Source organism: Emys orbicularis, chromosome 2, assembly GCF_028017835.1.
Source record: "Emys orbicularis isolate rEmyOrb1 chromosome 2, rEmyOrb1.hap1, whole genome shotgun sequence".
Classification (NCBI taxonomy): Eukaryota; Metazoa; Chordata; order Testudines; family Emydidae; genus Emys; species Emys orbicularis.
In genome coordinates, this window is record NC_088684.1 from 241,029,031 (window position 1) to 241,053,230 (window position 24,200).

General features: G+C 37.9%; 1 protein-coding gene across 7 annotated transcripts in view; it reads right to left on the reverse strand.

Annotated features, from left to right (window-relative positions):
- Nucleotides 1-24,200, reverse strand: part of HDAC9 (histone deacetylase 9) — a 340,664-nt gene that overhangs the window by 215,564 nt on the left and 100,900 nt on the right. For 4 of the 7 annotated variants that reach the window (XM_065399534.1, XM_065399533.1, XM_065399536.1 and 1 more), the window contains 4 exons: nucleotides 20,018-20,140; nucleotides 17,263-17,473; nucleotides 16,621-16,838; nucleotides 4,837-5,106 (listed from right to left, as the gene is read on the reverse strand). In XM_065399534.1, coding sequence (XP_065255606.1) covers nucleotides 4,837-5,106; nucleotides 16,621-16,838; nucleotides 17,263-17,473; nucleotides 20,018-20,140 — 822 coding nt within the window. Of the gene's footprint in view, nucleotides 1-4,785; nucleotides 5,107-16,620; nucleotides 16,839-17,262; nucleotides 17,474-20,017; nucleotides 20,141-24,200 lie in introns of those variants that run through there. The other 3 variants (XM_065399539.1, XM_065399538.1, XM_065399537.1) reach the window with 1 other exon arrangement.

A 24,200-nucleotide genomic window follows, 5' to 3' on the forward strand; every position in this document is an offset into this window, starting at 1 on the left:
ACTGGGCCTCTAGGCACTACTGTGTCATAGATAATAACCTGGCCCTTGCATTGTATTGTGTTTTTAGAAATATAAGAACCATTCAATTTTGTGATATAGAACAGAAACAGATGCAGCTCCTAAGAATTGAAGTATACCATAAATGCCAGAAAATAGGGCTAAAAATAAATATATGCTCTATAAACATATGGCATAAAGATAGAGCGGCACAGGTAGGAACACTGTAGAGCTATTGGGGAAAAATGCAGACCAGTATACTCTGTCAGATCTAAATGCATAGCCATGCATATAGATCTGACAGAGTTAGAATAAAAAACAAAATAAAAATCAAGTTGGGCTGAATTATACTGAAGATGAAAGGCACAAGGGACAAGTGCCATCAAATACACCGATGCAAGCCTATTACAATCAATGGGATTGTACCAGAATAAATGAGAGGATAGTTTTATCCATGGTGAACTTCTCTTTTGCCTGAGGAGGACTTCAGTGTACAGTATAATGCTCAAAACTATGATCCTCCAGCAAGCAAATGAGGTACTGAAAAAGCTCTGTCATACTGACGAAGGGAATTGCATAAGGAAATCAGAAAGTAAACAAATAAATGAAAAGCAAACAACATCCTTTAAATGGATAAGTAGGACAGGCTGCTACTCGGACAGAACATAATACAGCAAAGTTAATTTTCTAACTAATTCTGGCTGCAAATTGTGGAGAGTTCATAGCCTGGCGTTTTGGGACTAATATCCATAATTTTTTTTACCTCAGAATGCCAGTGAAATAAAAACAGGGTACAGCTGGATTGCTCAGGATCGATACCCAGAGTAAATCTTAGCGATCCTGGAGATGATATGGTAATGATGAACGTGGATGAATGAATTTTGGAATGGTAGAGATATGTGTCAACACTGCCCAGATTACTTCTGCTCTGCTCAGAGATTCAACTTTTAATACTATTTTGTTAATACCAAACGATGAACAGATATTAAAGGGACAATAATTGTATAACAGCAGTGTATGGCTTAATAGAGTTTGTTTTCTCAGAGTACATAAGTTATATGAAGCAATTTTACTAATTTAGAAGTGATTGGTCACAAATTGCTACATATACAGGCTTTATTTTTGACAACAGGACTGCATAGGTGCCTATTGTTCTAAAGAAGAGACACCTTACCTCTTGAAAAAATTACGGTATTTATTTGATTATGACTTTTGTTTCATTGCAACTTGATTGGAAACATGGCAAACAAAAATCTTTTAGCTACACTCAGAAAATGAATGCTGTAAAATAAGATCTTGGATTATAGATGGAAAATGTTTTAAACTGCTATTCTGACATGTTTATTAAAACAGGCCTCATTTAAAAAAAATTTGTCAGTAGTATTAACTATTTAAAGACTTCAATTTATATATACATGATCGATATGGTAAGTTGTTACAGCAATATGGTTAATGCTAATTAGCCTGTTTAACTTTTGCAAATTAAGCCTTTTAGCATTATTCTTTTTAGCTAGTAAGTATTTTGAGTATCACTCATATCAGGGAAAAGTAATGCTCATACAATTAACTGTAATGAAAAACTGTATTTATGGAAACGTTTGTTTATTCATATCTATTTATTTTACCTGAAACCATTTATCTTAGTGCAAGAACCACTGGAAGTGAAAGAGTTAAGAACCTAACCATTGCAGAGTTAGAAAAGATGGATAATCGTTCTGCCAGGCTACCTTTTCAATATCTAATTTTCTGGATCCTTTATTTGCCATTCACACACTTTTTGTAGCAAAATTTCAGAGACTACTAATAATGAAAATAGTTATGTATATTGGAATGATATTTATCTTTGTAAAAGGTAAAGCAAAGTTAGGGTCCAACTCAGGAAAGCATCACCCGCCATTCAGCAAAGCACTTAAGCATATGCTTAACTTTAAGCATGTGCTTACAGTGCTTTTCCGAATCCATGTTGAAAACCACCCTCTAATTAGTCTGAAGTTCTCTCTCTCCAGATTTGTATTTATAGGTAAACCTTGTTTTAACCAAGGTTTCAAGAGACATCCAAAACTTTCGTCAGTTTCAGATCAACAGATTTTAGGTTATATATGAATTTTGGAAATAGGAATGGAAGTGATTTTCAAATAGCTCACACATTGGCTAATCAGGGGTCAGAAAATTTGGGTTTGTCTGTATTTTATTTGTTCTGTATGTTACCATTGACGATCACATGTCCAAGACAAATGCCATGATGGGAAAATGAGCATGCATAGATATTATTTCCATTTGTTTTACAGTTTATAATGGCTGATGTAGGATCATATAACAGACCAAAATAGACTTTGTGTAATCATTGTAAAAATAGTGTAATAAAAAATCTTGCTCCTAAAAGCTTTAATGGATTTTTTTCAACAATGCATAGCCAGCAGATTTGGTTATACAAAAAACAGAGCACCAACTAAAATTATCAACTTTACACAAAGCCAGATATATGAAAGGGGATCTTTTTAAAAAAAAAAACAAAACTTTATTTGAGAAAGAAATAGACTTATATCAGAAGGCAAGAAAGGGAACATACAAACAGAATATATTTACAACACAAAACAAGAGATCACCTCCAAAGGTGTAGATTGTAATAAATACAGTAGATTTAAAATGTAAGAGACATTTATCAATTAGAAATATGGTTATTTAACCCAGTTTTCCTTTTCACTGGTTCCAGGTAGTTTCTTGATTCAATTCAGGGGCTATCAAATTTGAATAGAATTAAAGTCCACTGGCTTTACTGGGGTAACTCTCCTGAATGACACTATAAAAATATATTTTGTTTGTTACATGTCTTTGAAACGATATTGTACAAAAGTCTCCTCATTTGCAAGTTCCTCTGTAAATAAAATCTATTTTAAAAGATTCACTATCCCTTTTTGGTGAGGCTGAAATTAGGCTTGGTAGGAAATGAAATATATACAGAATGGGAAAATACATATTTCCATCTTTATATGCTTCATAATGTTGAATGTGTATGTTATTTTCCCCCTTTGTATTTAAGTGTGGAGGTGGGGGGGGGGAATATATTTAAGCAAAAAACATATATTGTCAATTAGCAAGTCTTTCCTATCAAAGCTGATGTTAATGTTTCAGGAGGCGTTTCTTTTACAGCAACTATTTAAGTCATTTAATTTGTTTGGAGACTTTTTAAGGGAAAGGATAATGTATCTTTAGAAGTTGCAACATTTTATAAGGGACTTTTATAATATTAGAGCAAAATGTAAACAACACATACTAATAACATATTAGAACAATTTCTACATTTGGCAAAACAGCTATCTCTTTTGAAACAGGATACTGCACCTTAAAATACCTTAGCTTTAGAAATATAAATATTTTTAATAGAAAAAAAACCTGACAGGACTCCAGGTCAGTTTTGGATTATCCATATTAAAGAGATCTTAATACAATGGATCTTTAACTAGCTTAACAAAAGTAAACCTATAAAACAAGGTAAACATATCAAAAGGGAATATGAAGGAAATGTTTCACTGGAAAGCTTCCTTAACAATTTCCCTACTCGCTTTGTTATTTTCTTTGACAATAAATCAATTCATAGAGTGCCCTTTAAAAACAGAGTAAAACAATATCCATCCCCCCATGCCTCCCCCCACCCCCTTACATTCCTCAGTACATGAATCACTTGGACTTCCTGTTTCCATAAGGCATTTCCTGTTCACCCCCACAGAATCACTTTTCTGCAGGAGAACAGCAGGGACCTGACAAAGTACTGACTTAAATAAACAGTGCCTTCTATTGCATTCAGAGTTGTTCTGATTTTATAGGGAAAAAAGGACACCAGCATTCTGCAAGTACAGTCTGTATAAGTGCATTTATCATTTAGCAATTGTTAAAATACTTTTTACCATTTTAAATGACCTTTTGCCACATTGGTGTCTTACACACACTGTCATTAATTTAGCATTTCAGTGAGACCCTAATGGTAAAGGTTATACAATATTATATGATTAGTCTTTATTAAAAAATATTGACTCTCAGATGATAGTTCTGTTTTGTTTTTCTACAATTACACATATACCCTAATATCTGATTGGAACACAATGTTGCATATCATTCTTTGCCGATATTTGAATCTGCTTCATTTGATCATGCCTTTGTAGACAACATAATCAAATAGGGAAAAATGAAAAATACACTAAGAAGTGCAAAAGGAAAAAACCTTTTAAATAGTGCCTTGCCTTGTATGTTTACATCCACTTTGCACTCCCAATATCTCCATAATCATACTCTATACACAAACCTAGGACCCCTGGTATTGCAACCAGTATCTGCCTAATGGAGAAAACAAACCTACTCTTAACAGTGTTCAAGACTACAGTATGATACATTATATACATATAGGTGAAAAGAAAAAGTCAAGACATCAGAAGAATTCAGAAACAGAGAGAGAATGTTTCATTGATCAGTTCTGGAAATGGACTCCACAACTACTGATCTCAACAAATTAGTTAAACAACGGTGAGTTCTATTTCCCTGGAACTAACTCGTGATAGAGTCCTAGAGCGAAAACAAGTTCTATGTATTATGCACTGACTTATGTAGAATAATTGAGTGCAGCAGGTATTTTCTCAGTTAGTGGCCTTTAAAAGGAGCGTCACTATGTTTTAAGAGTGCATGCAAATGCACCAACCTTTGTTAGATTCTCTGAACACTAAAATGAAATTAGCTAGATCCATGAATCAAAAGACAGTCAATCTCTTATTCAAGCCCTAAAAATGCATTTGATGTTCAAATAATAACTTTAATTACAAATCCTGGAGCTAAATCTTTGCCTATTACCTGTTGCATAAAAGCAGCCTGCTCCCCAGATTCCATTTGCTGGGTTTGATTATCGTCATCAGTGTCCAGTGGCTCCTCTTTCACTTTCACAGCCCCCACATGCTGTCCTATTCTGTCATCCACACAAATGCTGCAGCTGTCATCCCTAATGCTGTTACCACTAGAGGGAGCTCTTTCTTCCTGCATAGCATGATCTCCATGAAGCTCTTCTTCAGCTTCTTCTAGATGATTGCCAGGCTGCTTTAGCTGTTCAATGGATTTAGAGAGCATCTGAAAAAGAGAGAGACAGACAGACAGACAAATTAAAGTTACTGCCAATATTTCTCCACAAATGCCACATGCTAAGGATTACTATATTTGTATTGACAAGTGAGTCAAAACTTTCCTGGAAAAACTAGTTAATGATGCAACTTTGCAGCAGAAGTTTATCGGAATGAAGAATGTAAGCTCACTAACAAGATCCTACCATCTTTCAATTTAGAAGATTATGTACAAATATAGCATTTTATAGTAATATTAAATTTAATAATACATAATATAGCAGCATAGTAAACAGATGTTTATAAATACTTACATATAGAATTTTTTTTAAATGATATTCTCCTTTAAAATACCTTAGCAGACAAACATAAATATGTTTTAATTCAAATGTATGACTTGAAGGTCAGTACATTTTACATAATATAGTTTGCGTGGAACTTCTAACAAGCTTAACATAATTAACGATACACAAAAATATAAAGAGGGGAGAATTAAGTAATTAAAAGCATTTTTCCAAATCTCCCCACTCATTTTGCATGTACAGCTTGTAAATACTGGAAGGCTGAAAAACAGGGTTTCTGTGATATTCAAAATTTCAGCAGCTTAAAGGTTAATGTATTTTTCCTATCTAATTTAGTCTGCACCTGTGGAACTAAATTTTGTGGTAAACATTTCCCCATTTATCTTCTGCATAGCACAGAAACTTCTGCTTTTGTTAGATTCTGTGCTTTGCTGGGTTTCCCTCTTTCCTGTCATTGATGGAGCTATGCCAATTTACACCAGTGAAGGCTGTAGGGCCCTTATTTTAAGTGGCAGTTAGCTTTTAGCAGATCTTGTTAAAATATTATCAGTATTGAAACATGTTTACTGATGATAGAAAGAAAAGAGATCATGATTTACTAGAACTCAAATAAGTAGCCACATTGAAGCTGCCCTAATAATGAAAATAAATTTTTATGTAGTGGCAAAAAGTAATTTGCAATTTGCAAAATGTGACACAGGCTAAATCTTGTGGGAATCCTGGTACAGAACCCCAAAGTGAAGTGTCTATTAGAAGGGAAGGGGAGGTGGTGCAAGGTGGTGTCTACCAGGACACCGAGAATCAATGAATTTCAAACAGTGAATAGCACTGGTCAGGATATAAACTTTGGCCCAGATCCACAAAGGTATTTAGGCACCCAAACCCCAGACTTAGATGCCTAAGTCCCAGTTTTAGGAACTCTTGTGATCCTCAAAAAGGCTGTCTAACCCTAAATGTTCACTGTAAGAGTTCCCTGGGTGTCTCTGTTTCTGCCTCTGAGTATGCACATTGCTACCCCACTCTAGGCATCTGCCTATCTCCTGCCTAAGCATCAATGTGATCCACAAAGTGGGGGGAAGATAGATGCTCCGCCCCCTATTGGGCCCAATCCAGTAGGTGTGCTCAGAGACTGCCTACTGGAAAAGGTCCCATTCAAAACTGGTGGGTGGGAAGTGGGGGGATGCCCATTCAGTAACTTTCAATCCAGTGGTTAGAGCACTCACCTGGGATGTGGGCAGCCCAGGTTTAGTTCTTCCCTCTGCCTGCTGGGGAAAATAATTTGAATAGGGATCTCCCACCTTTCAGGTGAATACTCCAACCACTAAGCTATGGAATATTCTGATGTGGAGCCTCCCTCAATCTCTCGTATTGAAGCTGTTCCACTGTGTACAAATAAGGGGTCATTGGAGCAAGGGGACTGAACCTCTGGCCTCCCAATTTCCAGGCTACAGAGTCTCTCTGGCCCAATCACTCTAATTATCCACCGTGGAACAGCTTCAACAGGAGAGATTGAAGGGGCCCCACCATCAGACTATCTCATAGTTCAATGGTTAGGGCACTCCCCTGAACAGGGAGACTCCTGTTCAAACCCTTTCTCTCCCTCTTGTAGAGAGATGAAAATTGAACCTGGGCCTCCCACATCCCAGGCGAGTGTTTTAACCACTGGGCTAAAATGTTTAAGGTGGACACCAGAACCACCAGCCCCATCACCTCCTCCAGCCATTTTGTGTGGAGTGAAGCTGGCCTCTAACTCTTTCTCACAAGAAATAACTTAGGCACCTAAGCCACCTGGCTCCAAAAGGGGGTGGGGGGGTTCCTGGCTGTGGATCACAAGCAGAGATAGGTGCCTCCCAGCAGCTCAGACTTAGGTATCTATCTCCATGAGAGGGCCCCATTGGCTAGTTTAGATGGCTCCTTGCCTAGCATGCTGGCTTTAGTGGAGAGCATTCTTAGGCACCTTTCTCTCCCCATTCATTGTATAGGGAGCCTAAGCACTTAACTCAAGCTTTATGGATTGCTTTGTTGTTGCTGCAATTTTCCAGGTTCTGGAAAGCTAGCTCTTGCAGTGCTCACCATCACAATGCCTAAGTGTCTTTGTGGATCCGGGCCTTCCTGTCTGTGCAGCTCACATGGAACTCCGTTAAAATTATAGCAAATCCTCACAGAGCACAGGTATCAGTGAAAACACTGCCAGCCATCTGCTTGCTTAAATGTCTGCTGCAGTGTAAGAGGACTTGCTGATGCAGGAAGGTGTGTTTTGCACTTCTTTGTGTGAGCTTCTGGAATGTGGTCCAGTAACTGCACCTCTAACTTGCTGGAAAAGATGTAACTGGGCCTGAACCTGCAAATGCCTAATCACAGGAATAGTCCTTATTCATGCGAGCATATTGACGTGAAGTGAATAAGAGTTTACAGGATCAAGCCCAAGATTTATGGATAGAGAATTCTTCTGTGGTAGCAGTCATGTCTTTGGGGACAAATGTAGAATATTTTCAGATCTGCACTGGCTTGAATAGAGGTTGGCAGAAAATTTTCAGTGAAGAGTCCCTCTATTCTGGAACGTATTCTCCTTTTGGTGCAGCAGAGCCCAGATGTGATATTTATTTTCCAAAGGTTGTTTTTTTAGTCTCATAGGGGAGGCTTAATGTGGTATGAGTGGATTGGGAAGAGGAGATTTATGGTAGTTTGAGATATTTATCCAATTGCATTTTGTATAATGTTTAAAAACTTAATAAATAATGTGCAGGTCCCTAAAATTTGGGAGTAGTGTTTTTTATAAACGCAAAACATCCCTTTTAGGCTGTCGTCCACCTCCAGAATCATGGGCCGGTGTGAAAGAGAAGGCTTTATGATGGTCACTGATTGAGGCAAGGGCAGAATTAACACCTACTTTCACCCATGTAGACATAGGATTTATGAGCAAAGTGCTGGAGGCCATAAAATCATCTTCTATCCTATTCCTAGATCCCATATCTACAACACAGTCAGATTGTTTCGCATAAACATTAGGAAGCACTGAGGAGATTAATTGAAACAAAGAGCTACCCCTCCTGGGCACTAATCATTAGCACTAACCAAGGCCTGCAGCAGCAAAAAAATAATAATAATTAAAAAAAAGTTACTTTACCATTGTTGATCCTGAACAAGTTGTGTGTGTTATAGGGATAACTGTTCATTCCCCCACAGTAGGGCAAGATTACCCAGGCAATTGAAGGTGCTGAGCCTACAAGCAGATGCGTGCACCCACTTGTGCAGCTGCATTTGCAGAATCAGCGCTTATGTTTAATAGTACATCTATTAAAGAAAAATATGTCCATGATGAAAGTCTTCAGACATGAGAGAGAACCCTTTCGGGTACTGGTACTGAGGGCCACAGCAGCCCACTTAAAAATGCTCTCTGTTATGTTCTAGTATTCATCAATCACTTCAAATGCATCTTCAGTGCTGCAGGTGGCATCGTTATAAGCAGAGGAATCCCTGCTCGCGCAACTAACGCCAACTGACTCCTTATAAAGAAGAATCTGGAAAATTTCTCAGATCATACCAGTAAATCTCTTCCAGTTATTTCTCAGGGGCTAATGCTGCCCAAGAAGGCAGTGGAGCTAACTACATGTATTCACAATAGTAGACTATTCTCTGTCTTTTTGTTAAACATCTGTTGGTGATCCTGCAGCAAAATAAAATTAAAAAGAGTCTGGCTGCTGGCTGGCTAGCAAGCAAACACAAGCTAAAACATCTGTGTGACAGATAATCATATACAGCTAACGTGAGTCACTGATGCTGATCCATCTGTAAAACATTCCATATGCCAGTTGTTTGACATCAGGTGGGTTACTCGGGAGGAGAATCCAAGAGAGACTGAGAGCTAGTCCACAGCACAGTTAGGGAGCATATTTCATTTCCTTATTGCTCTCCTTTCTTCTGTGCTTTCTCACTTTTATGTGGGCTTGTTCGCCTTCATGCTACTGTATGTCACTGTTCCTGAAAGCTGATGAGGCTACTGATGCAACCCCATTGTAGCATGTGCTCAAATGCATTTTTTGGATGACCTAATGAGTAGAGTGATGCAAGCACCGATAGGAGGAGTATTTTATTCTTAGACTACATTTAGTGATAGCATGCATTTAAATCTGCAATATTGCTATGTTAGGGTCTGATCCTGAATTACTGAAGTCAATTGGAAATTTGCTAAAGACTTCACTGGGATCAAGGCCTTTGTAAGTAATAAATTTGTGCCTTGTTTCATAGATCTCAAAGTGCTTTATCAGGTGGGTATACATTGTTTTCCCTATTTCTGAAGAAATAAAAATATGGCAATATCTTTCCCAAGACCACATGGCAGATTAGAAGACGGAACCTTGAGTTTCCTTCAGGCCCAGCCATGTTCAGTCAACTAGTCTACAGCTACTTCTCCCTCCCTCCTTGAACTTTCATTTTGTTAATGTGGTTTAAAAGATAGCTTGGCCCTATCATATTATATTGACAAATATACCTGATACCACAAGGCTCTTCTAATCACATATATTCATCATTAATGATCTGGATGATTGGATGGATTGCACCCTCAGCACGTTCGTGGATGACACTAAGCTGGGAGGAGAGGTAGATACGCTGGAGGATAGGGATAGGGTCCAGAGTGACCTAGACAAATTGGAGGATTGGGCCAAAAGAAATCTGATGAGGTTCAACAGAGATAAGTGCAGAGTCCTGCACTTAGGACGAAAGAATCTCATGCACTCCTACAGGCTGGGGACCGACTGGCTAAGCGGCAGTTCTGCAGAAAAGGACCTGGGGATCGTCAGTGGATGAGAAGATGGATATGAGTCAACAGTGTGTCCTTGTTGCCAAGAAGGCTAATGGCATATTGGGCTGCATTAGTAGGAGCATTGCCAGCAGACTGAGGGAAGTGATTATTCCCGTCTATTCGGCACTGGTGAGGCCATATCTGGAGTATTGCATCTAGTTTTGGCCCCCTTCCGCCCCCCATAGAAAGGATGTGGACAAATTGGAGAGTTCAGCGGAGGGCAACGATAATGATTAGGAGGCTGGGGCACATGACTTACGAGGAGAGGCTGAGGGAATTGGGCTTATTTAGTCTGCAGAAGAGAAGAGTGAGGGGGGATTTGATAGCAGCCTTCAACTACCTGAAGGGGGGTTCCAAAGAGGATGGAGCTAGGCTGTTCTCAGTGGTGGCAGATGATAGAACAAGAAGCAATGGTCTCAAACTGCAGTGGGGGAGGTTTAGGTTGGATATTAGGAAAAACTATTTCACTAGGAGGGTGGTGAAATCTCCATCCTTAGAGGTTTTTAAGGCCTGGCTTGACAAAGCCCTGGCTGGGATGATTTAGTTGGGGTTGATCCTGCTTTGAGCAAGGGGTTGGACTAGATGACCTCCTGAGGTCTCTTCCAACCCTAATCTTCTATGATTCAATGATATGTTAGAAAAATCAGTTTATACTTTACTTCCTGATATTACTCCTTCAACTTGTCTGATCATTTTGTTTCTGAATCTATAGTTAAATACATAGATTTGGATACTGAGAATGACTATGATGTTTGCTAGCATGAATATTTAGTAATAGTTTTGGAAAGAGGAGTCCTTAATTTGAGCTCTAATGAGACTATACTTTAAAATAATGATAAAGCCATGTTTCAGATAATGTTCTAAATTAGAATTGTACAAATTGGCCTTCTCCAAAGCAACATGCATACATTTTAGAGTTATTCAAATTGAGGGAGCAGCTTAGAGAATGACCTCAAGCTACTGTAACCCATATTATTTCATTTTTTTGTTTTAAGGAAATTAAGCTGTAAGGAATATGCATAAGCATCGTATAATTACAAGAGTCCAACCAGAAAAGACATTAAAAGACAATTGTGGCTGCTTAGCTGCACAGGAAAATGGGAAGAGTGCATAAATAATCTGGCCATTGAACATAGGCCTTTTATAGCTCTTTCCATGGCATGTGTGTATCCTTTACAATGAATAAGCTGTTGTAAAATCCATAATTTCCTGATACTATTTAAATGTCTCTACAATCATACGAGGTACGAGGCACCGAGAGCGAACCTGCAGCAACAGCCATGTACATTGATTTCCATCAGAACTTGATCACCTTATTTATGAATCAAACAAACATTGGAAGAGGAGGGAAAAACAATTTTCCATAAGCATACGTTTTTTTGAATCAACGTATCCAGGCACTTAGCGAGCTATGCTTGTAAGCAGCTATGCTTGCATAGCCAGTGTAGGGGTATGTTTGAAGATTTTGTATTGAGCATGTACAATAGAAACAAAGAGTCAACTGTTCATTCAAAATTATTTTCCAAAGTAAGCATTGGTGCTAGTTCTCAATAAATAATCTGTCTATAGCAACGCATTATTCATTTGTTGTTGCTATAGCCTTGTCCGAAAAAGAATTTTTAAAACAGGAAGTGTATTTGTGGGGTTCCCTCCTCCACCCCTTGCTGGACCTGGTGATCACACATAAGGATATGATGGAGAGCCAGATCCTGAGCTGGAGTGAGCTCAATGGAAGTATGTCAATTTACAACAGCAGAAGATCTGGCCCAGACACAGTTTTAGCATTTTGCTGAACAGCTATTCATTCATTGCTTTAGTTGCCAAGAATTAGTTGACCGCATTAAATGTTCCTATTGGAAAAACTCAGCTTCTTTTGTCAACAAACTCATGTCAAGAACTAGAAACCTCCAAATTATTTTCCCACTCCTTATATGCTTTATCTCAGTTATTATCATCATTTAAAATACTCGCATTTCATTTCCCCATGTATTTTTCTTTCCTCGGAGTCATGCCTAACCATTGTTTTCTCATCCAAGTAAAAGACTTTATGAACAGATTAACAGCCTGGAGTGAAAACTGAAGGTCAGACATCTGCCAATGGCCTTGTGTTTATATTAATTATGCAGAAATCACATCTTTTAAGTAGTAAGGTCAAGGTTCTTTAGATACCCAAATAACATAAGGAGCCAAACAGTAAGATTTTTGTTGCAGTGTCAGTTTTCTGGTACCTGCTACAATAAGTTTAACTGGGTTCCTAGACATGCTATTCCTTTTATTGGGTAAAATGAAGTTCTAAAATGCTGATCAAAGGACTCCACAAGGAAACAAGCTGTCATTTGGACAGAAGTGTATTAAATCTGACAACAGCAAAGCCTATCTTCCAAAAGAAAAGCCCAGTTCAGGTTTCCACACATTTGATTTTTCAAAAGCAAGGGCAAGGCTTTCCACCTACTTCTGGATGGGATGTCAAAATTTGCATTTCAGCTAGAATGTTTTGAGAAGGTCAGTGTACTAGATCCCATAGGTATAAATGTCAGACTCCAGTGAGGAGGTATACTATTTCCCACATCAAAAACCTGCCATCTGACAATTGACCAGAAGTAGTCCACAGGGAAATCTTCTCTTTGTTACTAAGGATAGAAGCACACCTCTTGGCTCAATGATTTGTTTCTTTTTAGAATGGAAATGATCCAGGGAAATCTTTACCTCTGGCCTGTTAGGTTTTGTTTTTTATCACTCTAATCACAGCCTTGGCTTGTGGCTGGAAGTATATTCCCCTTACAAAGAAAAGGAACCATATTTTATGCCTGTAGTTTTGCAAACTATAATGCTTTACAAATCATGAGTTTAGCTGTGTAGCCACTGTTTTTCCCTTGTCACTGCTATAGCTCGATTTCCCCCCCCCCCCCCCCCAATTGCCATAAAAAGAGATTCCATGACTTTCAGGGGTTTATATCATGCCATAAAAAAGTATTCCAAGCTGAAACATCAAATATAGCATTTCTGTTTGCGTTATTAAAAAATGTTGATTTAAAGTTTTAAAAATAAATGTCATGAAATACCAGTCATTTCCAGAAGGGCAGAGTAAGAAGATGCAGGGGAAAGGGATGTATCTTGTCCTGAGCTCATGACAACTGAGTGTTGTTTTAGTTCGAGAGTCTTGCCATCTTAAAAATTGCTTTTCTGGCTTTCCCAGTTACAACTGCTAAGAAAATGCTTCAGAATATCTGATTTATTAAATAAAGCACCTTTTCGTAAACAAAAACTTAGGAAATAAAATGATAGATTTTTGCACATTTCACTTTACTGCCTTCTTACAGAAATGCAATGGGTAATAGGATCAGTGGAAAAACATTAGATGCACATATACGCTTGGGACATGGAAAGAAGCTGCACTGTATTGTTTAAGAACCAAATAATTCAGCTTTGCAGCCGTTTTTATTTTGCTTTAAATAGCCCCACAAACTAAAGTCATTAGTAGGCTATCATGAACAGATAACTTTAACTTCAAGTAGAGCAAACTTTTAGCTTATCAACCCTATCCTATACATTTGATTAATGCCTTTACAAATGTTTTAATCCAAAACAAACTGACCACCTGGAGATGAAAAGACAGTTCTGAATTATTTCTTTTTAGCAAAATTATAAGAGTGAACACACTATTCAACACTCTGTGGTGAATAATTTCATAGTTCAGGTAAACATCCAAACCTTATTGTAAGTGAAGGGCTGTTCAATCTCAAGCAATAATTTAACACCACAATTGTATGTTTCCCTCTCATTCATATAGCATTTTAAGTTACCACGGTACTCAGGATGATCACCCGCCTTCTGAGTTGTTCAGTCATCACTCTCTTCTATAGCCTCATGGTGGCTGTTCTTTACATTTCATTTATTTATACACGTTCTCCCTTTAGATACATGAAGATCACCTCTTGCTTTGTGTAGGTTTGCAGAGGACAGCTACATAACTAGAACAACAGCATTTTTCAGTAATCTCTCTAAGATGTACTGTTACAAGAATGCTGACCCAGAAATCATAGCCACAATCTCGTGAGCAGAAGGCCAGTAAAAATGAGTGTGACAAAGAATTTCCAAGTGACATTGGGCCACTGAATACTATAGTCCTTGCTAATTTCTACCATAAACGTAAATCAGTGGTTAGATGGTGCTGACTGGCTGAACATGGCACAGTTAAGGCCAAACCTTTACCCACAATAAATAAGAGCAATATTTCAGAAGCATTTATTCTCCAACGCCAATGAGTAATTAACTAATTAAGTGTATGTGTCTCCAGATGTGATTAGTCTCCCAAATTTTTGTTTCTTTTCTTAAAATTGCATTTTAACCAAGAAAAACAACTTCGCAACGGAACCATAGACTAAATACAGCCTTTACAGTCCAGTTCCTATTGGGTAAAAATGTATGCATGGGTAAAATTAAAAGATTAGTAACTACTACTTCAATATCATTCCATTCTGACGTTGTTTGATTCAAGTTTCATTAGATATATTTAGGATAGATGCATCTAAAGCTCATATTATTTATCCCTAAAAGCTACAGACTGTCTTTACAATAGAATCACAGGTTTGTCTTTCATACAAATATAGATTCAATTCATTTTGTGAAAAAAACCATGATCGTTGTTTGCTTTGGATACCCTTAAACAATACAAAGACTCAGTCCTTTACCCGGTAATAAAAAGTTCTCTTTTCTTCGGACAATTGAGGGCAGGTGAAATATTTTCAAAACCTGGAGGCTACAAGATGTACATATGCCATCTTGATTAAACATATGGAACGCATACTCGAAGAAAAGCCAACTGGAGTCCTAGTTGAGTAATCAAAACACCCTAGCTGAGAGGGGTTAACATGCAAGGATCAGCTCTGAACTTTGAAGTTTTCTGGTCTTCATTTTTCCTAATTAAGACAAGATTTAATAACCAAACCACTGTACAAACTATGTACTTAAACTCTGGGTTTGTTTCTAATTTTGTTGGGAATTCCTAACAGATTCCAAGGAATCAGCACCCCATGAGAGAAGTTCACCAGTGAGATAGGTTGATCCTTTCTCCGATGTACAAGGGCAACATGCCTGCTTTTCATCTTATTTTCTCCCATATGACTGGCTTTCATATATACCCATCAAATAATTCTCTGACAAGATAGAAAAAGGGAAGATGCATTGATTCGTATGTGCCAAAATTATTCAAAGCAGGCTGGCAAACATGTATTTAACTTCAACTTGAAAATGAGTATAGTACAATCAGTAAGACGGAAGGGTGTGCACTAAAAAGGTTCTCCTGGGATTAGATCATTTAATTACTCACATATCTCAGGCTTTGGAGTGTGGCATTGTTCATGGCTACAACTTATCTTTTGATGAAGTGTTGGCTATCTCTTTTATAAAACGATACTGTCTCTGCTATGAATATAGCTAGATTCCAACACCCTTTGTTCATTCATCTCCAAGTAGTCCTATTGATTTCTTACAGAATAAGGAATTACTTTACATAAGAAACAGTAGTAGATTTGGGCCCCAAATTTATTAGTAGCAATAGTTGGTTCTCTCTGACACATTAATCTTTTAACCTGACATGCAGGCAGTGAACATTTTGTTACTTGTCAATTTTATATGGAAAGCAGTGTCTTGATAGGTTATAAAAATCTTGCTTTGGCTGATCAGTGAAGCCTCTAGATGGAAAAGTAACAGGAGTACTTGTGGCACCTTAGAGACTAACAAATTTATTAGAGCATAAGCTTTCGTGGGCTACAACCCACTTCTTCGGATGCATAGAAGTGGGTTGTAGCCCACGAAAGCTTATGCTCTAATAAATTTGTTAGTCTCTAAGGTGCCACAAGTACTCCTGTTATTTTTGCGGATACAGACTAACACGGCTGCTACTCTGAAACCTGTCATTATAGATGGAAAAGGAGGCTGATTTTGAAGAACTACCAATGTATTGCTCACCATTAATCAAGTAAGCTTAAAATATGAATCACAGGTAGCAACACAGAATTGCCTCCCAACAGTGAAATGGGAAGTGAAATAAGTCAGAAATAAATCCAATAACCTTTTGAGGAATCATTTATCAATACAGCAGGAAACTGATTTAAAATGGTAATTTAAAACTTCGAGAGAATCTGGTTGCTGTTTCATTTAATTATATTTTTCCTGATGCCGATGCCCAGAGAACCAACTTTGGACAATCTTTAGGAACGACAGAAAATGGATGTCTAGTCTAACAGTAACACTCACACCCACACCCGACATGCCTATGTATATATATATATATAATGTGCACATGTAGCAGGGACTTGTGTGCTGCTCAAGTACAGCATTGTACCAGATATCCACACTATCTTGTTAGTTTTTCATTCTCTGTGTGTATTGGAAAGGCTTTAGTTTGGGAGCTCACTTTGTTCATGTGAATCTGTTGCTGGTACTGTTTCTGCTTCTCCAGGAACTGCTGGTGCTGCTGCTGAATGACCAGCTGGGCCAAAGTGCTCTGAGGCAGTGGAGCTGACTGGGTTCGATTCAGGGGCCTATGACGAGGCAACTTGTGGGCAACTCTGATGCCTGGTGAGACTCTCTCCTTTGATGCTAATGGAGACTGTGGATGGAGAGGAACCCCTCCTGCAAAAAAATGACATTTCACTCATCAAATATGAGGATCAGTAAAACTAAGAAAATATAAAAGTCAGGGAGAGCTTCAGTGTAGCCGGCATACTGAAGAACTTTGCAGTAGTATCAATAAAATGATACTCCTAGCACATGTCCAGCAACAACAGGAAGTTTGACAGCCCCAAGAGAAAGCTACAATGTTTTCTGTGATAATTTTACCCTTGGAGGCAGGAGCAAGAGATTGGAGCAGATCTCACTAGAAGCAGGGGGGGGGAAATCAAACACCACACTGCTTCCCCCTCCACCCCCCAATGGCTGAGCACTGTAGCATTCATGTATTGCATTTCATTTAAAAATAAAGTCGCTCTCTTGTAAAACTCCAGGTTAAAAAAAAAAAAGCTCTAAAGAACACTCCAGTGAAGCCTTTGAGAATTACCAGTCACAAGAAGCTTTTGCTGTCTCATTTGCTCCTTCAGTAACAAATGTTGCAGGAGAGCCTGATGGCTACTGTTAGGTTTTCCCTCTAGAGCAATATGAGGCTGAGCTGAAGAGGGAGGCATGTTTCCCCCATACAGTCCAGGAAGAGCCACTCCCTGCCTCAGTGTCTGGGTCTCACACTTCCGTTTTTCTTTGAGTGAAGATGAAGCCTGTGTCAAGACACAACAGAAATGTTAGCTGCTTTTCAAAGACTTGGTCCATTAGGTCTCTGCATAACTAGCTGGGCTTTTTATACTGTAATTTAAAAGAAAATCTCCATCTTACCCTGTGTCTATTGACTGAAAATGGAGACCATGACAGTTATTTTAACACAGTGGCATCAATGCACAGGGAACCTGAAATAAAGAGGTTGTTCTCGAAGGGCAAGATTGTGACCTTTCCTTACAATGTTGTGTAGGGAAGTGTGGCCCTTCCCAGTCCCCTGCATAACTCACTCAAATCAACACTTTCTGTACAGGGAGAAGGAGAGGAACAGGGGGAACAGGTGCCTTGAATTCAGGGGGAAGCAGGTGAGCTTTGGCTTTCCACACATCCTTGTCTCACACAATAGATCAATCAGCAATACTGAGCCAAAGTGAGATGGAACATTAACTACAGCTGATATAGAGCTGGTGAATGTTACTTCCCCCTGAAGCAATTCCTTCTCTGGCCTACTCCTGGGGCAGCACAATTATACACTGCCTCCTTACTCAGGGTGGATTGTAAAATAACAATCTGGTCTACAGGAGTCAATGGGAGCTGCTGGGCATTTAGCACTTTAAAGCCCCCTGATTTAATTGCCTAAATACAGACTATAGGACCTAAATTTAGGCACCCGTTTTAGAAAATCTTGACCAATTAGCATTGCAAATCTACTTCAGATATCTGTGTTCCAGCTAATGGCTGCCTACATTTTCACTGAAAAATATAAACTAGATTTTTTAAAAGGGTTGATAAAAAAGTAATAAATAGCAATAGTAAATATCTAATTGAGTCTTCCCAGATTGTACATAGTTGCCATTCAGTTTGTAATAGTAAAAAAAAGCTATTCCCTGGTTATCTGAATTCTAGATGTTCTACTCAGGCAAACCCTAACCTTTTTCATTAAGTTTTCTGTACATACTTTTTACTTCACACTCTGCCACTGCCATTCTCTCCTGAAAAAATACCACGGTGGGCTATATTCAATTTAAATTACACTATCTTATTCTAGCAATTGCATAAACATTACCTTGCAAAAATCAAATACCGTTTGTTCAATTTCCAAAAGTAGCATTTAGTGCTAACTGATCTCAATACAAGCTTATATGATGTGTGTGTGTGTGGTTTTTAAAGAGAACAGCTTTTAATTTCATGTAATAAATTACTTTGACATTACTTACTACTTGTTCTCAATTAGACAAGACATTTTTGCAGAAAGGAAACATTATTTATAAGTAGTGTATTTTGTAATGTTGCTCACTGTTACTTATGATCAGTATCTTAACTAGAATCATTTGCTTACAAGTGTCTGATGCAAGATTCCTAGAGAATTTATTTAGAGTTGCAAAATTTTCTTTTGCAAACTTCTCCAGGTGTCTGATGTTAGAAAATAGTATCATATTTTCCCTCAGAAATTAACTAGGTAACAACAATGTATCAGAGATAAGGACATAATATTGTACTGAAAAAACAACAACAGGTATGACATAAAACTTGAACTAGATTCAGCATTCAAATTAAGTACTACCTTACTGAAAAACCATTATAAAGTGCATATTTAAAATGAAACTTGCATACTATAAAGTGACACATTGTCATTTATAAATCTAGAATTTATGTAAATTCTACTAAATTCAAAAGTCATACCACTGTGTCATAAATTAAATCTTAAATTGCAGAGATTTCTTTATAATATTCCATATTATTGTACAGAGTCATCATAAAACCTATTGTAAATCCTTAAGAAGTCCTAGGGTAAAATTTTGGCCCCACTGAACTCAATGGCAAAACTTTAATTTACCCCTAAAGTTCTGTGACTTTTTCTCAACCTGATGTTCTCTTTATGAGTAAACATTAAATGTAATTCATTAATAGACTACTGTGCTAAATAGTCATGCACTTATTTTTACATTTAAATACAAAACAAAATTAAATGCAAGGGACTTCTCCAAATATATTAGCTCCAACTCAGCCTGAGTCAGTATTAGAATGTCATCTTAAAGACTATTGGCTTTGGAAGGGTATTTCTGGAAGAAATTTTATTGACGATAGTAGTCACCAGTACAAAAGTAGTTCAAAAGGTCAAATTATATGACCCACCCAGGTATCTCTCACCACTTCGGTGGCTTCAAGCATTCATATCTATAATTCAGAAATTGTGTTTGGTACATCACTGTATAAGCTTTATGCTCACATTTGTTTATTCCTTATTATTCAGTGTGATTATTTATTGTTTCAAGTAGTGCCCATAGTGTATCAGGTCCTGTATAACACAAATGAAGTCATGGGTCTTGCCCTGAATTGCTTACACTCCAGAAAGACAAAACAGACACAGAGATGGAGATGATTTTTTGAGGGGAAAAGAGACCAGAGTATGCTTGTATTGTGAGAGAAAGTAGACAGAAGAGTGAAAAGTTGAAGAGGAGGAGGTGGTGAAAGCAGGGATAAGGGAGATTGGTCTCAAAGAAAAAACCATGATACAAAAAGGACACCCTTTTAAAGTGATCACTTACACTGAGCTGGGATTGTACCGCTGGAAGTCCCAAGGTAATGTTGGGCAAAGAAGGAGACGTATACAAACTCAACAGGTTCATCGATTCTTCATGAATCAGAATACGTTGTTGTGAAACCAAGTGCTGAAACAAGAAAAAAATCACCTCCAGATCTGTAACACTTATTTCTATTACCCTTCGGCAACAAAAGCCACTTAGTTAGTCATCTTTGTTAGTGTGCCTAAGATGCCAAATATTGGGGAAAAGTACTTCCTTTCCTGATATACTGAGTATCCTGAGTACTGGGGCCTACTAATATTTCCCCAGTATAGCTCTGAAATTCTTTTCCTGAAATGGAGACAAATATTCACCTGCCTACCATGCTGCCTTGGTTAATCAGTTAAATTCCTATGCCAAACCAAAATGTCAAGGATTCCCTGCTCCATTACCTCTTCTCCCACCAACCACACATTCATTGCTATAGGGTCAATGGGAGTTTTGCTTGAGTAAATATTCAGGAAGGATTGCACGATATGTCTTATGGAACACTGATGCTTCATCTCTTAATGTATGTAAGGACACATATATAGCTGTATTGGATATCATTTGGATATGCTGAGGGATATCCTCCTTGCTAGAACTAGAGCAGATAACCTATATGAGATTTTCATTAAAATGAAAGAAAAAGTTCTAAAGGAGTATAATTCATATGCATTGCTGCAAAACTTCACCCAACATAATTCAACACTATTCATTCTGTGTATCTTATCCCCTTGCCACTAAATTACCATTAAGCTACAGTGTTTATTATGGACGGAGAAAGTTTGAGTAAAAAGTGATTTAGGAAGCAAATGCCATTTAAAAAAAAATAATGTTAAAAAACATGGCCACCATTCCTGTTGGGTGCTGAGCTGCCCTGTGAAGTGCTTAGCCTCCTTAACTCCCTCCAATTTCAACACCTTCCTGGATAGTCCCCATACTTGTTTTGAAACCATACGATATAACCATTTATGAAGAGGTCATATAATTTCTGATATGATTTTTAAAACCACCCTGCACAGAGAAACCCGTATTCTGAAAAGATCCCCCGTAAGCACCCACTTAGAATTCGGTGGGAAGAAGCAAAAAAAGGTTACATTATCACATGCTTACTGCAAGAGGAATCTTTTTGAAACCTCTGCCATTCTGCTTTAACGGTCATGTTTTTCAACATGTGGTCTAGTATAGTTGCTTGAATTACATTTTCTGTTTAACTCTTGCTTCCCTCCCAGAACTTTTACACAATAAGAGCTACAAAGGTCTTATTAGGCTTAGGAACTCTGGCATGATATGGTCCCCAAGGGAACAACATCCCTGAAAAAGAATACCCTGTGTAACAGTATGACACAGTGACTGCCTTCTTCCCAAACAAAAAGCATATGGGGCTCCAATAATAGACCACCTCCAAGAGGGATACTGCACACTCGGGCTTTGACTAAAGTAAATATAATAACTTGTCAAGCATGTTGTGGGGAGCGGTAGATTTTCCCCTGGACAAACCTGGGATATCAATTAACTTTGGAAAATACCTTGTGCTAATACAATGCAACTTCAGACTGTCACTGAAAACTGGTGCTGCACAAAAACACAGGATGTTATTCCAAAACATAACCTTCCTCATATAGTTTGTTTGGAAATAAGACCTATCACTGAGACAATAACAGTAGAAGTCTCTATGTGTAATTTTCTCTTGGTATCTTGGGAATGCTACAAGATAGTATATGAAAGAGAGAAGAGATATGGACTGTATGGAATGCAAGTGTCAAGAAACTGCTTCATATGTATATTACATTAATTTCCCATTAAAATTGCACTTGCTTGATAACATCCAAATATGTACATTATTAAAATGAAGTATGTCCAAAATACAAAAGTCTAGTCTGAAATGCTATAAAGGTCTTACCAAAAGAGATGCTGTAAACATGTAATCCTCTTTTTAGGACATCATCAGACTTGTGCTGGTTGCAGCATCTATATGGTGCTGCATTTAAAAAATATACATGTTTCCTTTTTGGTTTTATGATATGCCACTGTTAAATTCCAAGGTGTGCATTGAGGAACAAGAGTGAAATGATAGAATTTAAGGAATAAATCCAGCAACTAAAAGGTAATGCCACGACTGTTAAAACTGAATCTCCCCTAATCTGTTCCATTAAGCATATGTAATAAAACAGCTGTGTTAAAAAACCAATTGATTATTAATAACATTTGCATTGAAATTTAACAGCATGAATATGTCTCTACAACATAGTCATTTTCTTTTAATAATCAACTGGTATTTGTTTTACGATAACCCTCAGATTAAGCCCATATTAAGACCCCTATCCTGAAACGAGCTTTATGCTGACTCAGGGGGCCACTTGCATGGAGGCTACTGCGGAATCAGGGCCTATGTGTGTCTTTGGGCAACTTAAAGTGTTACACTAGTAACAATTTACTAAGGCTTTGTCTACACTACACAGCTTTTAGTGACATGGCTGTGTCGCCACAGCCGTATCGCTAAAAGTCGTGCAGTGTAGCCGCTGTTTGTTGGCTCTCCTGCCAACAAAAAACGTCCACCCCCAACGAGCGGCGTTTGCGCTGTTCACACTGGCACTTGTCGCAGCAAAACTTTTGTCTTTCGGGGGAGGGGGGGAGATGGGGGAGGAGGCATTTAACACCTCTGAAAGACAAAAATTTTGTCGTTCAATTGCCAGTATAGACATAGCCTAAGCTAATGGGGCATAGTCCTGTCCCCCACAGCATCCATTTGTTGAGGCAGAATTCCCAGCTTGCTAGTGTTTTAAAAGAAACATTCCTATCAGTCAGGTTCACTTAATTCTTAAAATGTAAGTATAGTAATTAGATGTAGCAGTGTGTGGCTTTACTGTCTAATATCAACTTCTCTCCCCCCCCCCTCTCTCTCACTCACACACACACACACACACAGACACACACACACACACACACACACACAGGGAATATTTTATTTTAGCTTTAAATCTTCCAAGTTGCAGACACAGTGTCTGAAGATACCATTGCTTTGAACAGTCAGAATAAATGGCACTCCGAAGTAAGAACTACTTCTATTATTTTCGTTAGTTATAAAAATTTAGTAGATTCCCTTTTCATGTTTGGATTGAATTTCAATTTCATCATGCTGGCTAGAGACTTAAAATTTTTGAAGAACTACTAAGTGTGCTCCTCAAAGCTGAGGTTCATAAACGAATATTATGAAAGATGGGTTTAAGAGACATGTGTACCATGTGCATTTATTTATGTCCTCCATATAATCAGGCAGTTTAGTTTCTATTATTACCTTCAATATACCAGTCTCCAAAAGTTCTGTACACCAAATATAAGTGGATTCTATATGGGCCTGAATCAAAGCCCATTGAGATGAATGGGATGAATGGGACTTCATTGGGCTTCGGATCAGGCCCTCTCTGTGCTTAGAGTTAGCACATACATTTGAATTGTGCCTTACTGAGGCAAGCTGTCCCAATGAAGTCATAGGAAATCCTTGCATGAGAAAGGCAGGCAGGATTTAGCCATGCACAGCATGTCATTTGAAAGTATATGGTTTGCTCCAACAGACAAATAGTTACCGCAGTGAACCCTGAACCATCAGAGGCAAAACCTGGGTCTAATAAAAACAACTTTTATTTATAAGGTGCAATTATAAGTTTAACTTTTAAGGCTCATATAATGACAGAAAGTCTTTTAACAGACTGGTTACTGAAATCACTATTAGAGAAATTGATAGCAAGGGATTATCTGCAAGGTTTCTTACTCACAGTGCTCTTCTGTGCTTTCAGAAAATTTAAATAAATGGTTACCACACTGTCTACTGTGGGTTAAGACACTTAAGAGACTGCTATTTAAATGATTAAGGCAGAAATGTTTTAAAAGAATCAAAATTTCATTACTGATATTGCTCTAGTCACTACAGTGTGATCATTTACAGTACTGACTCAGATTTTTACTGGTAAATGATTCTTCTGTCATCGCAACCTGTTTTTCCCCAGCAAGAAGTGTTCATTTGCCGCCATGAATACCACGGCCATACGCCCACTCAGATGTGAATACAACACTTACTGCAAATGTCACAATAACTATTAGGAAACAACAGCAGAGTGAGTCATGCACGCTTACGGCAAAACAAGTGACATTTTGCATGATTTTA